The sequence below is a fragment of the Tachyglossus aculeatus genome, chromosome 12, assembly GCF_015852505.1.
Source record: "Tachyglossus aculeatus isolate mTacAcu1 chromosome 12, mTacAcu1.pri, whole genome shotgun sequence".
Lineage (NCBI taxonomy): Eukaryota > Metazoa > Chordata > Mammalia > Monotremata > Tachyglossidae > Tachyglossus > Tachyglossus aculeatus.
The window spans coordinates 32,894,087-32,912,477 of record NC_052077.1 but is presented as its reverse complement, the minus strand read 5'-3'; the positions used below and the strand labels follow the sequence as shown (position 1 = coordinate 32,912,477).

The following is an 18,391-nucleotide window of genomic DNA, read 5'->3' as shown; positions in this document are numbered from 1 at the left end:
TTCCCTTTGAAACAGTCGATCAGTTACTCGTAATTACGGAGCGCTTACTGTGTGCAGAGCACTGTACAAAGTGCGTGGGAGGAAACAATGCAATAAAGTTGGTAGATCTAATCCCTGCCCTCAAGGAGCCGCCAATTTTCAGCCGTGTGACCTTGCGCAAGTCACTTCTCTGTGCCTCAGTGACCTCATCTGTAAAGTGGGGATTAAGATTGTGAGCCCCACATGGGACAACGTGATCACCTTGTATCTTCCCCAGCGCTTAGAACAGTGCTTTGTACATAGTAAGCGCTTAACCAATACTAAAATTATTATTATTATTATTATCTAGAGGGGAGACAGGCATTAAAATAATTTCCAGCTAGGTGAAGCGGCAGAGTATAAGGATATAGACATAAGTGGAGCTGGGGGGCAGAGCACTATACTAAGTGCTTGGGAGAGTACAATATCACAGTCAGACAAGTTCCCTGCCCACAAGGAGCTTACCGAGAGAGATGGAAATGTACATTAGTGCTGAGGTTGGGGGTGAATAATAATAACAATAATAATAATGGCATTTATTAAGCGCTTACTATGAGCAAAGCACTGTTCTAAGCGCTGGGGAGGTTACAAGGTGATCAGGATGTCCCCCGGGGGGCTCACAGTCTTAATCCCCATTTTCCAGATGAGGTCACTGAGGCACAGAGAATAATAATAATGGCATTCATTAAGTGCTTACTATGTGCAAAGCACTGTTCCAAGCGCTGGGGAGGTTACAAGGTAATCAGGTTGTTCCATGGGGGGCTCACAGTCTTAACCCCCATTTTACAGATGAGGTCACTGAGGCACAGAGAATAATAATAATGATGGCATTTATTAAGTGCTTAATAAATAATTGAGTATTCCTCAATCGCTTACTATGTGCTAAGCACTGTACTAAGTAGCTGGAATCAGTTTGGCCACAGTCCCGGAGAAGCAGCATGGCTCAGTGGAAAGAGCCCGGGCTTTGGAGTCGGAGGTCATGGGTTCAAATCCCGGCTCCACCACTTGTCAGCTGTGTGACTTTGGGCCAGTCACTTAACTTCTCTGTGCCCCAGTTACCTCATCTGTAAAATGGGGATTAAGGCTGTGAGCCCCCCGTGGGACAACCTGATCACCTTGTAACCCCGCCAGCGCTTAGAACGGTGCTTTGCACATAGTAAGCGCTTAATAAATGCCATCATTATTATTACTATGTGCAAAGCACCATTTAAGTGCTGGGGGGGGCGTTACTAATGAGGCCTCTTGGCTTAAAGATGGGGAGGGTGGTTGTTCGTCAAATATCATCATCAATCATATTTGAGCGCTTACTATGTGCAGAGCACTGTACTAAGCGCTTGGGAAGTACAAGTTGGCAAAAGTACAAAATATGAAGGGGGTGGGCGGGCCTGGCCAGGGGCAGGATATAGGCAAGGGGTTAGCAGTGGGCTAGACGAGGTTGAAGTATAGTAAGTAGGTCGAGGGTAGAGGAGTGAAGTGAACATGGGGGCTTGTAGTAGGAAATCAGTGTGGTAAGGTAGGAGGGGGCAAGGCAGGTGAGGGCTTTCAAGCCAGGGTAGGGAGTTTCTACTTGATGCGCAGGTGGGCGGGCATCACGTGGAGGTTTTTGAGTTACGAAAAGGCAGAGGACTTGGGTTCTAATCCTGACCCTGCAGCCTGCCGGCCCTGTGACCTTGGGCCAGTCATTTATCATCATCATCAATCGTATTTATTGAGCGCTTCCTATGTGCAGAGCACTGTACTAAGCGCTTGGGAAGTACAAGTTGGCAACATATAGAGACGGTCCCTACCCAACAGTGGGCTCACAGTCTAAAAGGGGGAGACAGAGAACAAAACCAAACATACTAACAAAATAAAATAAATAGAATAGCTATGTACAAGTAAAATAAATAGAGTAATAAATATGTACAAACGTATGTACAGGTGCTCTGGGGAAGGGAAGGAGGTAAGATGGGGGGGATGGAGAGGGGGACGAGGGGGAGAGGAAGGAAGGGGCTCAGTCTGGGAAGGCCTCCTGGAGGAGGTGAGCTCTCAGCAGGGCTTTGAAGGGAGGAAGAGAGCTAGCTTGGCGGAGGGGCAGAGGGATTGGGGGCATTCCAGGCCAGGGGGAGGACGTGGGCCGGGGGTCGATGGCGGGACAGGAGAGAACGAGGTACAGGGAGGAGATTAGCGGCGGAGGAGCGGAGGGTGCGGGCTGGGCTGGAGAAGGACAGAAGGGAGGGGAGGTAGGAGGGGGCGAGGGGATGGACAGCCTGGAAGCCCAGGGTGAGGAGTTTATCTTCTCTGTGCCTTAGTTACCTCATCTGTAAAACATGGACAAAATTCCATTCTTCCTCCCTCTTACACTGTGAGCCCCATCTGGGACAGGGGACTGTGGCCAACCTGATTCCAGCTACTCAGTACAGTGCTTAGCGCATGGTAAGCGATTGAGGAATACCCAAATTATTAATTTTAAGTCAAGTAAGTAATATTCTTTCGTTAATTCCTTTTAGAGCAATCAAAAGACATTACCTTTCTGAAAAAATTATCAAGTAACATTGAGGAGACTCTGTCACAGGCAAAGTAAGTATATTGGTAACGTATGAGTCATGTATTTTAAAAAAGTTTCTGTAGTACTTTTGGAGAACAATATTCAGTATTCTGTGTTTTTCTCCAATGGCTTGTCATTTGGAATGTGTGGCAAGTTCAGATTTGATTTTACGTCTGTTCTCGTAAATCCTTGTTTGCTTGGTAAAATGCCTCATTTTTTTTGGCCCTCTTGCTCAGGATGAAAATTTGGCCCCCAAAATCCATGTATTTATAATATATATTACATATAATATAATATTTATAAGTAATGTACTTATCAAATGAAATATAGGATAATTTTCTCTTAAAAATGTATTATTGCATAAGCATCTGATTTAAGGAAAAAAAGACAGGTAATGCCATTAACTTGGTGAAGCTATGCCCAGAAGTCTATTAATCAGTTGTATTTCTTGAGTTCCTATTGTGTACAGATGGAATTAGTGGGCCTGATGTTTGTTCCGAAGAACCAAACAAGCTAGCGAAGGGAGGGGGTTATGAAAGGAGAGTCGCTAAAATAAATCACATGTGGGGGGTGGAAGGAGAATCACTAAAATCTCTCAGAAGTTCAGTCAATTCTTCCATAACGCTCCTTTTGAGAGAATGCTGTGGTGATTGGGAACATCGGTCCAAGACCAGAATCTGTTTGGAAGCAGTGAGATGTGATGTTGGAAGACAGTTTATCTGTAGGCATTTGGCTTTGGTCAAGGTTTGTATACTTAATGTGAGTTTTCCCTGATGCAGGGTTCTACAGGAATGTGGCGTTCCGTGCATTATAGCGGAACTGATTGAATTGTGAAAATGAATGGAGTAACTTGCTTCTTTCCCTCTCTCCATGTTGCCACGTGGCCAGAATTTGGATTAGCTTGTAACTAGTTGTGTCATTGATTATTTAATCTCATTAGGATAAATCACAGGTCAGGAAATTGGCTTTTTTTAAATTGAAACCCTTGCCAATGAGATTTCATGCCGTTTTTATCATTTCTTCAGATACATCAGCCTACTTAAGGATTTTGTCGATTCCGAATTTTTCTTGATTGATGGGGATTCATTATTTCTTACCGGTCTTTTCAACAAGACTTTTAAAGCGGGACAACATCTTCATTTCTTCTACTTGATAGAGCGCTTTCTGGATGACTTCTCTCAGAAAAGAGTGAAATTCGTCATTGTATTTTTTAAGGTAACCGGATGGTTTTTCAGATTCTGGGAATGAGTGTCACAACTTTGGGGAGACCTCAGGGAGGGGTTTGGCAGAGGGAGCTGAGGAGCCTTCTCCTAGCCTTGGGCTATTTGTGGTTGCCCCCTAATCCCCCCCAACCCCCCATGGGATTGGGGAAGCTTTGGATCCTTTGTGCCACTGACAAATGCACCACATAAGACTGATTGTTGGCCAGACGGCTGGGTGGATGGCCAGATCTCTGCCCTTCCATGACCTGTCCCTAATAGAGCCTTGCATGACATTGAGACTGTGCTACACGCAGGGTGGTGTGTAATCCTCCTCATCATCATTGTTACTGAAGATTGGGAGAGGAGCAGTGTTCTGTCAGAAATGTCTGGAGAGAAGTCTTGGAGGGAGGGAGTGAGCCAAGAGGTCTGTGGTGGGAGAAAAGTGAGGGAGGTACGGTAAATAGGTTAGCTTGGAAAGAACAAAGAGTTTGAGTTGGGGTGAAGTGGGAGAGGAGAGTGCATGGGTGTAAGAGAGAGGGCTGATTGAGTGCCTAAAACCAGTGGTCGGGAGTGAGAATCCTCCCTTCCCCACAAACCCTTCCTTAGTCCACACAGTACCTGCCATCCAACTCATTTTTCCAGCCTCACTTGGAACTGATGTGCTGAAAAATATTATTTCCCTAAATAATAATAATAATGGTAATAATGGAAAGGCACTGCCTGCTGCTAAAGGCTGGGACTGGTACCCCCATGTGACACTGAGAGGAGCCAAGAATTGGAGTATGGCAAAGACTGGTCATCTATTTGCATTTGTGGACTAGAAGTACTGATTCAAACATTGGTTTTCCAGCCTCACTTGGAACTGATGTGCTGAAAAATATTATTTCCCTAAATAATAATGGTAATAATGGGAAGGCACTGCCTGCTGCTAAAGGATGGGACTGGTACCCCCATGTGACACTGAGAGGAGCCAAGAATTGGAGTATGGCAAAGACTGGTCATTTGCATTTGTGGACTAGAAGTACTGATTCAAACATTGGTTTTCCAGCCTCAGTTGGAACTGTTGTGCTGAAAAATATTATTTCCCTAAATAATAATAGTGGTAATAATGGAAAGGCACTGCCTGCTGCTAAAGGATGGGACCGGTACCCCCATGTGACACTGAGAGGAGCCAAGAATTGGAGCATGGCAAAGACTGGTCATTTGTTTGCATTTGTGGACTAGAAGTACTGATTCAAACATTGGTTTTCCAGCCTCACTTGGAACTGATGTGCTGAAAAATATTATTTCCCTAAATAATAATAATGGTAATAATGGAAAGGCACTGCCTGCTGCTAAAGGCTGGGACTGGTACCCCCATGTGACACTGAGAGGAGCAAAGAATTGGAGTATGGCAAAGACTGGTCTTTTATTTGCATTTGTGGACTAGAAGTACTGATTCAAACATTGGTTTTTGTTTTTTTTTTAACAGGATGTAGAAAATATGTACAAGGATCTCAGCACTCGTTTCTTACGTACTGCATTAATTCAACATCTAAAACGAAACACCGAGGTTACCATTAGCACAGACTTTTCCAATTGTTTATCGCCCGAGTGGGAGATTTTCCTTAAAGAAAGTTTTCCGTATTTCATCATAGTCTCTGACGTAGGAACGACAGAACAACAAACGGACTACTTCAATATATTCATCAGCCATACCCTTGGAAAGAAAATCAATGTGGTGCTGACTTCGGGACAGGAATCCGATATCCTAAGAGCTTACGGGTACCACATCCAGAGCTCGCCGAAGCACAGGAAATTCTTCAGTGAGGTAAATTAAGATGATACTGTGAGTGTTTTAAAGAATTGTCGTTGAGTGTATCCAAAACAAGGTCACCTCCGCTAACAGACAGTTAGCAGAGCCCGGGAACATCATTACTCAGCAGAATCTCAGATCCACGATCTACCTTCGAAATGAAAGTCCTTTTTAAACCATGAGAACCAGAAACATAGGTGAAGTTTCCAATTGAATCCCCAACTTTCCCCAGCCATCTTTTTCCGACTTCTGCCTTTGTTTCCCTCTGACATCAAACAAAACTCCTCAAGTTCAGCTTTGTCTCACCCCCAACTCTCCCTATGCAACATATTGACCCTTTTTGTCCACTACTCCCCAGTTGACATCCAACTATACCTCGCTCTTGACTTGTATCTACCCCAGTGCTTAGAACAGTACCTGGCACATAGTAAGTGCTCCACCAATACCACAATTATTATTGTAAATAGACTCTACACGTGATTTTAAAGATGACTCCAAGTTGGCCAAATGATAAACCGCTAGTTCCACTCAACCCTAGACGCTCAGCCGCAGGACTGGGAAAACTTGTGTCCTCTGGGATTTTCACCCCTTTTCTCTTCACACACTCACACGTGTTGTCCCGATGGTGCGGGAAAAAAATTGGAGCCTTCTGTGGAGGGGGCCCCAATTCCTCCAAGTCGTACATCAGTATTAAATGGGTACCCCCTGGTTGAGCCCAGAAATCATGGAGTAAAGGAGGGCCTCTTGCAGGAAGAGAGCAATTGAGAAGCTCCTCGCTTGGGAATTCGGCATCCAAAAGAGCACCGCATCCAACCCCGCTGGCTTGAAGTTTTTGGGGGACTCAGAAATGCGTGGGGCAGAGTTAGTTTGTGAATGCTCGGACAGCCTTCCCATCATCTTGCAGTCAGTCTAGTCCCACACGGTGAACGGAGGGGGAAGGAGAGGAAAGCAAAGACGTTTAAAGTTTTTTTTTCCCCCCTTTTGCTGCTGTTCCCCGAGTTGAGGCTATGCCACGGTTCTGAGCGGTTCAGACCTGCAGTGGCCATCCAAAGGAGCCATGGACTCTTATTAAATCAGCATTTCTCAGTGGAAAAAAATGTTTCAGTAGCTGTCAGGAAGGTCAAGCATATAGACTGAATGGTTCTTTCTCCAAACTGGCTGGTGCAGGGGTGCCCCTTCCTTCCTCTCCCCCTCGTCCCCCTCTCCATCCCCCCCATCTTACCTCCTTCCCTTCCCCACAGCATCTGTATATAGGTCTATATGTTTGTACATATTTTTTACTCTATTTATTTTATTTGTACATATCTATTCTATTTATTTTATTTTGTTAGTATGTTTGGTTTTGTTCTCTGTCTCCCCCTTTTAGACTGTGAGCCCACTGTTGGGTAGGGACTGTCTCTATATGTTGCCAATTTGTACTTCCGAAGCGCTTAGTACAGTGCTGTGCACATAGTAAGCACTCAATAAATACGATTGATGATGATGATGTAATTTGGGAGCCCTTCAGCAGCTTGACAGGAGAGGATGGCTATTCTCTTTTGCCCATAGTCTTAAAAACAAAATGCTTGGTAGATTGTTTGAGAGTGACTTATTCATAGAACATTTCATTTTAGCTGTAACATTTGTTACTAAGTGTTCTCTTTATCCATTCTTACGTAGCATGAGGAAGAGCTGCAAGATGCTTGTGAGTCCATAATTCAGCATTTTTCCGAAACCCAGGATTCGGAAATACATTTAAAGCAGCACTTGGATGCCATTCAGACAGAGGTAATGCTTGCCATGACCTTAATTTGGTATGCTTGAATTCTGCTCAAAATATATTGGTTTTTCTATATAGGACATGTAAATTAATTCATAGGTTCTAGTGGCAGTTCCTGTGAATTAACAGCATCTTTGTGGTATAATATCAAAAAAATGACTTTATGTGCCATCCAGAATATTAGAGAATCAAGCTAGTCTATGTTCTTGTACTATTTCACAGTCTGAAGTCAAATTCAGAGATCAACTTGTGATTTTTTCATGTGCTCTTGAAAGTTACATTACAATTGAAAGTGCGTTCAATGAAAATAAAACATTTTTCCAGCATCTAAATAAATTAATCTTGCTACTTCAGTATTTTTCTGAAGCTCTAAAAGTAAAGTTTCATAATATGTTTAAGCGAGATCTAATGAAGTTTTTGAATTTAGGTGCACCAAACACTACCCCCACTTATAAAACTGTGGCCAGAAGGAGCTGACATTCGACGAATTGTGTGCGTTCTTTCATGCTCAGTGGGCTTGAAAACATATAGTGACATGTTAAAAGATGCCGATGTCTTTGAAAAACTAAATGAAAACACTGAAAACGACAATCCAAAGGTGGGGTTTCCTTTGTTGAAAGTTTTTCCTCTCTTTTGTCATTTGTCTAGCACTTTCTGAGTATCCCTTTTTAGTCTGTTGTCTAGTCAGTTCTTTTCTAATACAGGTTTTTATTACACATTCTGGGTTAGAACACTGTTAAGGAGTTAGGGGAGTTTGTTACAATGTATGCTTGCCCGGGTGTGGGTTTTAGGATGGTTTTGTGCATGTTTTTTGGCCAGGCATGATTATGATAACATGTTTCCATGAACCTCCATGGTATACAAAACAGATTGTATTACAAGGATGTCTCAAAGCAACGCATCCTCTGTCACTATCAGTAATAATAATAATGATAATTGTGGTATATGTTAAGGGCTTTCTGTGAGCCAGGAACTGTACTAAGTCCTGGGGTAGATACAAGATAATTGGGTTGGAGACAGTCCCTGTACCACATAGGGCTCACAGTCTCAATCCCCATTTCACAGATGAAGTAACTGAAGCACAGGGAAATCGTGACTTGCCCAAGGTCACACAGCAGACGAGTGGCGGAGTGGGGATTAGAGCCCAGAAGCTTCTGACGCCCCGTCCCATGCTCTATCCATCTAGGCCATGCTGCTCAAGGATATTTAATTAATTCAATCAGATTGAGCGCTTACTGTGTGCAGAGCACTGTACTAAGCACTTGGAAAATCTGAGTCGGCAACATATAAAGATGGTCCATACCCAACAACGGGTTCAGAGTCTAAAAGGGGGAGACAGACAACAAAACAAAGCATGTGGACAGGTGTCAAGTCGTCAGAACAAATAGAATCAAAGCTAAATGCATGTCATTAACAAAATGAATAGTAAATTTGTACAAGTAAAATATAGTAATAAGTCTGTATTCATTCATTCAATTGTATTTATTGAGCGCTTACTGTGTGCAGAGCACTGCACTAAGTGCTTGGGAAGTACAAGTCGGCAACATATAGAGACAGTCCCTACCCAACAACGGGTTCAGAGTCTAAAAGGGGGAGACAGACAACGAAACAAAGCATGTGCACAGGTGTCAAGTCGTCAGAACAAATAGAATTAAAGCTAAATGCATGTCATTAACAAAATGAATAGTAAATATGTACAAGATAACTCTGTATTCATTCATTCATTTGTATTTATTGAGCGCTTACTGTGTGCAGAGCACTGTACTAAGCGCTTGGGAAGTACAAGTCGGCAACGTATAGAGACTGTCTTTACCCAACAACGGGTTCAGAGTCTAAAAGGGGGAGACAGACAACAAAACAAAGCACGTGGACAGGTGTCAAGTCATCAGAATGAATAGAAGTAAAGCTAGGTGCACACCATTAACAAAATAAATAGAATAGTAAATATGTACAAGTAAAATAGAGTAATAAAACTGTACAAACATATACAGGTGCTGTGGGGAGAGGAAGGAGGTAGGGCGGGGGGGATGGGGAGGCGGAGAGGGAGGGGGCTCAGTCTGGGAAGGCCTCCTGGAGGAGGTGAGCTCTCAGTAGGGCTTTGAAGGGAGGAAGAGAGCGAGCTTGGCGGATGTGTGGAGGGTGGGCATTCCCGGCCAGGGGAAGGACGTGGGCCGGGGGTCGATGGCGGGACAGGCGAGAATGAGGCCCGGTGAGGAGGTTAGCGGCAGAGGAGTGGAGGTTGCGGGCTGGGCTGGAGAAGGAGAGAAAGGAGGTGAGGTAGGAGGAGGCGAGGTGATGGACAGCCTTGAAGCCGAGAGTGAGGAGTTCTTGCCTGATGCGTAGGTTGACTGGTAGCCACTGGAGATTTTTGAGGAGGGGAGTAACATGCCCACAGCGTTTCTGCACAAAGATGATCCGGGCAGCAGCGTGAAGTATAGACTGAAGTGGGGAGAGACAGGAGGATGGGAGATCGGAGAGGAGGCTGATGCAGTAGTCCAGTTGGGATAGGATGAGAGAGTGAACCAGCAGGGTAGCGGTTTGGATGGAGAGGAAAGGGCGGATCTTGGCGATGTTGCAGAGGTGAAACCGGAAGGTTTTGGTGAGGAATTGGATGTGAGGGGTGAACGAGAGAGCAGAGTCGCTTACTGTGTGCTGAGCATTGTACTGTGCACTTGGGAGAGTACAGTATAACAGATACATTCCCTGCCTACAACGAGTTTACAGTCTACCAGACTGTAATCCACACCTGTACGTCACAGATAGTTATTTTCATTGTAGAGAGACCTTGTACTCTCCCAAGTGCTTAGTACATTGCTCTCAGGACACAGTAAGTGCTCAATAAATATAATTAATTGACTGAGCTTATGTAGAAGGATTAGAGAGTCAGAGCAGTACAGAATGTACTAGGGGATGCTTTGTCAGCCCCTTACCTGCTATATGAAGCACAATCATGGGGAAAAACAAATGTGAAGCTTGGCAGATTGGTTAACGCCAAGGAGTTAAGCCGGTTGAAACTACCACACTTGCAACGCGAATAAAACATGCTGTTAATTTGTTTCCCATATTCTCCTGCTCAGTGACAATAGTGGGCATAAGATGGTATTTCAGACATCCCTGTTCTGGAGAGTCCTTTGCTGTCTCCATCCAGAATAATCCCTTAACGTATCCAAGACTCTTATTAAAAGTGCTGACCCAGATTTTCTGAATTGGGGAAAATTGTGCCTTGCCTTTGAGATAATTCTCTCTAAGATTACTGTTTTGAATGCTGGAGAGTCACATACAAAACCAGGAATGAATTGCCACAGAAGTCAAGGCCTGATTATCTCCTTGATAATAATAATAATAATGATGGTATTTGTTAAGCACTTACTAGGTGCAAGGCACTGTTCTAAGCGCTGGGAGGATACAAGGTGATCAGGTTGTCCCACGTGGGCCTCACAGTTTTTATCCCCATTTTACAGAGGAGGGAACTGAGGCACAGAGAAGTGAAGTGACTTGCCCAAAGTCACACAGCTGACAATTGGCGGAGCCGGGATTTGAACCCATGACCTCTGACTCCAAAGCCCGTGCTCTCACCACTGAGCCACGCTACTTGATCTTTATCGTACTTGGGGAATTTGCTAATATAATGATGGTGACCAGCCCCCCGTTTGCAAGTATTCTTGAACTCTCCGTGTGTTCAGAATGACCCTCTAGATTGCCAGCTCACCGTGGGCAGGGAACGTGTCTACCGATCCTGTTACGTTGTATTCTCCCAAGCGCTTAGTACAGTGCTCTGCACACAGTGAGTGCTTAATAAATACGATCGAATGAATGAGTGAATGAAGGTTGATTGACACTTTGTATTAACCGTGTCCCAACAGGAAACCAGCGAAGCACTGTCCCTGCAGGGTGTGGCCGACCTTTATAGGATGCATTGCCTCTGTGTGGCTCTTCTTCTGCACTTGCCTCTCCCTCAGCGAGCTCGCAGCAGGATCACGGGTTACGTTTGGAAGAACAACGTGTCCCCGTTCATAAGAATGGTAAGGACCACCCTTCCGCATGAACCGGGAATTTCCAAAGGCCTCCATCTAATTCGAACGTGTACTTTTTACGGTTACATTTTTGCACGTTATGAGTCACGCCATCTCATTTTTACGTATCTTTTTTTCTATAAAGAAATACAGATGTGAATTTGTCATCCTAAAGCACCTAAACGCCGTGAGCGACTGGAAAGTGGATTTCACCTACCTGCCTGACTTAAGTGATAATTTGTTGTGGAAAAACGTAGCCCACTATTATGAAGTTGACAGTTGCCAAGGTATTCGGTTATGATCGCCGTGTTATTACCGTTTTGTTTTCAGTTGTGTTGTGTGACAACACACAGTGCTAGTTGGTGTACCTGTAGAAATATATAATATATTATGGTATTATTATCTCTTTTATTTCGTGGTTTCCCTTTAAGGCCAAGAAAAAGGCTTTTTTTAAATCCCATAGGGCTCACTAACTAAAATTCTGTATTTCCCTTTGGGTGCCGAGGAGGGGCTATTTAAACATATCGAACCTTAGTGCCTTTTCTGAGAAATATCTTGGGTAGCTTTTCTGTCCCTTAGCGGGCAGTGTTGGGGGTCTTAGCGTGGCTGGGCCGAAGTCACTGAATACCCATCGCCCTGTTTATGCTACCAAGTAAGAGGGAACTTGCCCATATTCAAACTTATGAGAAGTGGAAATAGGTAAGCCTGAAAACGCCCCCGCTGTAGTGGCCTCTCGGGTCTAGGTACGCTTATGGATTAGGTTTCATAGCTGTCCAAAATAAAGAGAACGAGGTGACCAAAAATAGAATAGATAGACATTATTGCAATAAGTTGTGTTAATTGTTTTGTAGCTGGTAACTAAGAATTCATTCATTCATTCAATCGTATTTATTGAGCACTTACTGTGTGCAGAGCACTGTACTAAGCGCTTGGGAAGTACAAGTTGGCAACATATAGAGATGGTCCTTACCCAACAGCGGGCTCACAGTCTAGAAGGGGGAGACAGAGAACAAAACATATTAACGAAATAAAATAAGTGGAATAAATGGGGGAAATAGAAAGACAGTGATAATTGTGGTATTTGGCGCTTAGTACAGTGCTCTGCACCCAGTAAGCACTCAATAAATACGACTGAATGAATGAATGTGCCCAGCACTGTACTGAGCCTTGGGGTGGATATACGCAAATGTTTCCAGGATGTTTTCTGTTCCTATTACAGGATTAAGTTGCAATGATTAAAGTGATGTGTGGAACTGATACACACTGCATAGAAACACAAAGTTGTTTCTTTTAGGCATGACCTTCTAAAATGTAAATTCTATGTTGTGATTTCCTTTTTTTTTGTTTTTTTCTTCAGGATTAAATCTAGAGTTAGGGGAAAAAATTTTAAAAGAATATCAAGACTTATGGGCCGTAGTATTAAAACTGTCGGGAGATTGTGACTTTGGAGGACCAATTCCTGTGAGAAGCACCTCAGAGGCTTTCCTTATAAAGAAACCAGGAGCTGGAGGTACAAACTAATCTTTAAAAAGTTTGAAATCACACTGAAGTAAGCAGGGATTGTGTATTTGTAGTGGTGTGGAATCAGAGCTCTGTCTTTATATTGGCATATTAGGATGTGAAGTTTTTTGTTAAAAATATTACAGCTTATTTTTGAGTCAACCGTGAAACTTTAGCTTGCTGTTCCTCTGCCCACCAAATTTTCTAAAGAAAAGCAGATTTCCTAGAAACTGTTTACTAAGTAAAATGGGGATCAAGATTGTGAGTCACATTAGAGGCATGTACTGTGTCCAACGTGATTACCTTGTCCCCAGCACTTAGGACAGTGCTTGGCACATAGTAAGGGCATAACAAACACCACAATTATTATTATTACCAACGCTACTGTTTTTTACTTACAAGTGCTCTGCCCCCAGCAAGCACTCAATAAAGGCCACTGAATGACTGATTATCATGAATGTTACATTAGCTGGTAATTAATGGTGGTGATCTACAACTCTGGGAGATAAACTGAAAAAGGTACTGAAAAAGGGGGTCAGGGTAATCTCCAACTCCTGGATAATGTATGAAACATTTTTTACTTCACCATGTCAGCATATGCATCTGTTATTTTCTAGCTAATATAGTGAATTATTGAGGTTGTTGTAACTAACATTTCTTTTAAGTGACAAATTGAGGGTGATTATCAGGGGCTTTTAAACATTTGGATTTACATTTCAAAAATTTTGTGCGCTCATTCTAGTTTTTTAGAAAACGATTCATTGTTCTGAAATATTTTCATTTCTGATAAGTTGCTTTATTTCTTACCTAAATGAATGTTTATATTAACCGTCCTCATGTCGAGGCTGTACAGAAAAGCGCTGGCAGTAAAGGAATTATATCGTTAATTTAGTTGGAAAGCTAAACTACCATTTTCTTCCCCAGAGGCGATTAATAAGAAATGATGTTTATTTAGTGTCTACTATAAGCAGAGCACTGTACCCTTGGCAGAGTACAATATAGTTGGTAAACATGATTCCTGTCCACAAGAAGCTTACAATCTAATGGGACTTTTAGAAGTCTAGAGAGGCAGCATGGCACAGTGGCTAGAGCACGGTCCCAGGAGTCAGAAGGATCTGAGTTCTAATTCCAACTCTGCCACTAGACTGCTGTGTGACCTTTGGCAAGTCACTTCACTTCTCTGTGCCTCAATTACCTCATCTATAAAATGGGGATTAAGACTTCGAGCCCCATGTCGGTCAGGGACTGTGTTTAACCTGATTATCTTGTATCTACCTTAGCGTTTAGTACGGTGCCTGGCACACAGTAAGTGCTTAACAAATACCATAAATAAAGTTTATTATGTTTACACTTTGGGAAATGTTTAGATTAGCAGGTTTGTTGGTACTCTGGGACCAACATTGCAAATGTGTAATATTGCAAAGAGCTCTTGCTCTCTTCCCCAGGGAGCAATAATTTTTGCCTAGTGAATGTTAAGAATGCCCACTGTCTTTCTTTTATTAATTGTGAGGCTTGTAGGAAGGAATAGGGGTTGCGCAAATATATTGAAGGCTGGCAAAGGTTTGGCCATTATTTGCCAAATAGTTTTTGGCATGTTCACATCCGTTGACTTTTTTTTTTTGTCTTTTTCTAGAAACAAAAGAAGAGATTCCCAAGTTAGGGCTCATCCCATTGGAATCATCCATAGTGAACGATTATGCAGGAGATGTTCTGAAAAGTCTGCCTTTTCTAAGCAGGTATGGTAAGAAATTTAGAGACGCGTACAGCCTAGTGGATAAGGCAAAGGCCCGGGAGTTTGGGGACCTGGGTTTTAATCCCAGACTCTGCCCCTTGCTTGCTGTGTGACCTTGGGCAAGTCACTTAGCTGCTCTCTGCCTTAGTTTCCCCCTCTGTAAAGGGGGGATTCAATACCTGTTCACTCTCTTAATTTAGACTGTGAGCCCCTTGTGGGACAGGGACTCTGTCCAACCTGATTCACTTGTATTTACCCCAGCACTTAGAACAGTGCTTGACACATACTAAACAAATACCATAAAAGTAAACATCATTTTGTACCTATTGCATGGGATATGGGGAAATCATTCTTTTATATCAGTGTAATCCAAGGGCCTTTATACAAGGGAGAGGCATCTTCCCTCTTTCATCTCTTCATTCATTGTCGTATTTATTGAATGCTTACTGTGTGCAGAGCACTGTACTGAGCGCTTGGGTGAGTGCCATACAACAATAAACGGGCACATTCCCTGCCCCAAACGAGCTCACAGTCAAGAGGACGAGCTTACGGTCCAGGATCTTCTGTAGCTTACTACTCTCCCAGCTGTAAATAGAGAATTAAACAGATCAGCGGGGTGGCCTAGTGAGACAAACTTGCTGTTGGGAATCTGGAAATCCAGGTTCCAATCCCGGGTCCCCCACTTGCCTGCTGTTTGACTCTGGGATGGTCATTTAACTTTTTTTTCGCCCTTAGATTCCTCCTCGGTAAAGTGGGGATTGAATACCTGTTCTCCCTCTCCCTTTGGCTCAGTCCCATGTGGACTGATCTGATTATCTTACGCTTATCTCAGTGCTTGACACGTACCTCAATTATTATTGTCATCATTATTGCAATTAGTATTTAATAGTGCTTGCTCCATAGTTCTTTTCCTTCTTTTAGTTCTTATAGGGCCTCTAGGGAAGAGATAGGGTCTCCAACTCCCAGAAAAGTGGCTAAAGAAAGTTGAGAAATATTGTAAAATATCTGGCTTTGACAGAGGGGTAGTACATATTTAGAGCCCTTGGCTTGAGTCTTTAAGTTTTCTTCCAGGGTTAATCTGTGTTTATTCCATCCACAACAAAAATGGGTGCATTATCAGTGGAAATAGTTGTGTACTTTTTCTGGTTAAATATTAGAAGTATGGAAAAGCATTACTGGGCTTGGGAAGGAATTGGAAGAATGGAAGGACATTACTGGATATGGGAATTAATTGGAAGTATGAAAGGACATTACCGGAATTGTTTTTGAAGTGTTTTGTTGTGTTTTTCTAAGTAGTATTCCATGTGACTTGCTGCCCAGCAAAACACCACAAAACGTGGTACAAATTTCTCCAGCTGCTGAAAGAAGCCATTCTCAGTGCGGGGATGGGGTGGGGTGACTCCACCGTGGAGAAAGTATGGCCTTTGGTTTGTAAACACGATTGGTTTCTTAGCACAGGAGTGAAGGAGGAGAAAAAGCAGAGAAGCTGCAGTTACCATGTTTTAATAACTTGGAGTATCCAAATCCCAGTTGGGTCTGAGTCCAGGGGCCTGTGCCGGGATCCTGGGGATTTTCTGGGTTTTTGTTTCTCCAGATTGGTCTCGGTACCAAGCTGTTCAGGGGATCGTGGTTCTGAAAGTCTTGTTTACTAGATTTAGCCTTATGTTTGTTTTTTTTAACTGACAAAAAGGTTAATTTACAGATTACTATCATTATTATTGTATTTTTAACTGACAGATTATTATGATGGTTATTTTTTACTACGTGTCTAGCATTGCTCTATGTGCTGGGGTTAGGTACAAGTTAATTAGGTTGGACACAATCCCTGTCCCGCTTGGGGCTCCCAGACAAAGGCTACATTTATGACTGACAGAGTGTTTTCCAGGGGACAAGTCATCTGCCCCCTGGAAGCTAGCTCTCTTCCTCCCTTCAAGGCCCTGCTGAGAGCTCACCTCCTCCAGGAGGCCTTCCCAGACTGAGCCCCTTCCTTCCTCTCCCCCTCGTCCCCCTCTCCATCCCCCCCATCTTACCTCCTTCCCTTCCCCACAGCACCTGTATATATGTATATATGTTTGTACATATTTTTTACTCTATTTATTTTATTTGTACATATCTATTCTATTTATTTTATTTTGTTAGTATGTTTGGTTTTGTTCTCTGTCTCCCCCTTCTAGACTGTGAGCCCACTGTTGGGTAGGGACTGTCTCTATATGTTGCCAATTTGTACTTCCCAAGCGCTTAGTACGGTGCTCTGCACATAGTAAGCGCTCAATAAATGCGATTGATGATGATGATGATGATCTGCCGAGGCTTCCCTGAGGGGAGGATGCTGCCCCACGATGAGGCTGGCAAGTTTGGGCCTGGACGGAGAGAGAGCCGTGATGGGGGTGAAAGCAGCCGTAGCAGAGGCAACGATTAAATTATTTGGTGGGTGGTGTGGAATGGGGGTGAGAAACCTAACAGTGGGTGTCCCGCCCTGCCCCTTAATCTTTCACTGGCCCCTTTTGCTCCCCCGTGGAAGCTCTCCTGGCTGGCTTTATACCAGTGCTTCTCCTTTTTCTCTGAAGGAGCTGCAGGATAGACGGTAATGGGTAGAAACTACTGATGTGGGAAGCAGTATGGCTTAATGGATAGAGCTCAGGCCTGGGTTCTAATCCCGTCTCTGCCACTTGTCTGCTGTATGACCTTGGACAGGTCACTTCAATCAATCAATCAATCAATCGTATTTATTGAGCACTTACTATGTGCTTACTATGTGCAGAGCACTGTACTAAGCGCTTGGGAAGTACAAATTGGCAACACACAGAGACAGTCCCTACCCAACAGTGGGCTCACAGTCTAAAAACTTCACTTCTCTGTGCCTCAGTTACCTCATCTGTAAAATGAGGATTAAGACTGTGAGCCCCGCGTGGGACAGCGACTTTGTCCAACCTGATTAGCTTGTATCTACCCCAGCTCTTAGAAGAGTGCTTGACACATATTAAGCACTTAACAAATATCATCATCATCAGGTGCGGGCAGGAGTCGGATCAGCTCATATTAATAGAATAGATAAGGGTGTTCTCACTGTCTCTCCCCTGTCTTCCAAACTCTGTTTCTGTGATGAGCTCCCTCCTGAATTCTCCGTCTCTTAGTTGGGTTTATGGCTCAAAACTCAAATCCCGGCTCCGCCAATTGTCAGCCGTGTGACTTTGGGCAAGTCGCTTAACTTCTCTGTGTGCCTCAGTTACCTCATCTGTTAAATGGGGATTGACTGAGCCCCCCCGCAGGACAACCTGATCACCTTGTAACCTCCCCAGCGCTTCGAGCAGTGCTTTGCACATAGCAAACGCTTATAAATGCCATCATCATCATCATCAAGTGCAGTAACGTGACAGCTGATAAGAGGGATGTCACAGATATCACATTTCTGTTTCTAGTGATGACCCAGCTATCACTTCACTTATTCAGGAGAAGGAATCTGATGAGTTGACACAGTGGGATTTTAATCGACCTCTCAGTGATGATTACGAGAGAACAAAACGCAGCCAGGATGGTAAGAATCGATAGGGCTTATCACAGTATTGATTGTGGTGTTTGGGTTTGCGTGCAGAAAGCAGAGTCTTCACTGTCTGGTAATTGCCCCCCCCCCCCCCTTTTTTTTTTAATCGAAAGAGAGTGTGGTAAAAATAGAAATGTCAGGTAGATGATCCCTTTGGAATATTTCCTGGGTTCTCTGGGCTGTATCTGGGGATTGAGCTGGTTGATGTCAGCCACACTTTGCCTGGCTGATGAGGAGTGCTACCAGGATTTTAACTTGGAAGGATGCCGAGGGCATCCCAGCCCTGCTGGAAGTTGGCCAGCGG

The 18,391-nt window shown here is 43.6% G+C and overlaps 1 protein-coding gene across 2 annotated transcripts in view; it reads left to right on the top strand.

Annotated features, from left to right (window-relative positions):
• Positions 1-18,391, top strand: part of LOC119935575 (probable ATP-dependent RNA helicase DDX60) — a 73,508-nt gene that overhangs the window by 9,573 nt on the left and 45,544 nt on the right. For both annotated transcript variants that reach the window (XM_038754960.1, XM_038754959.1), the window contains exons 3-12: positions 2,508-2,577; positions 3,571-3,760; positions 5,219-5,557; positions 7,202-7,309; positions 7,729-7,899; positions 11,165-11,323; positions 11,460-11,601; positions 12,672-12,824; positions 14,448-14,550; positions 17,966-18,081. In XM_038754960.1, the coding sequence (XP_038610888.1) occupies positions 2,508-2,577; positions 3,571-3,760; positions 5,219-5,557; positions 7,202-7,309; positions 7,729-7,899; positions 11,165-11,323; positions 11,460-11,601; positions 12,672-12,824; positions 14,448-14,550; positions 17,966-18,081 (1,551 nt within the window). The remainder of the gene's footprint in view (positions 1-2,507; positions 2,578-3,570; positions 3,761-5,218; positions 5,558-7,201; positions 7,310-7,728; positions 7,900-11,164; positions 11,324-11,459; positions 11,602-12,671; positions 12,825-14,447; positions 14,551-17,965; positions 18,082-18,391) is intronic.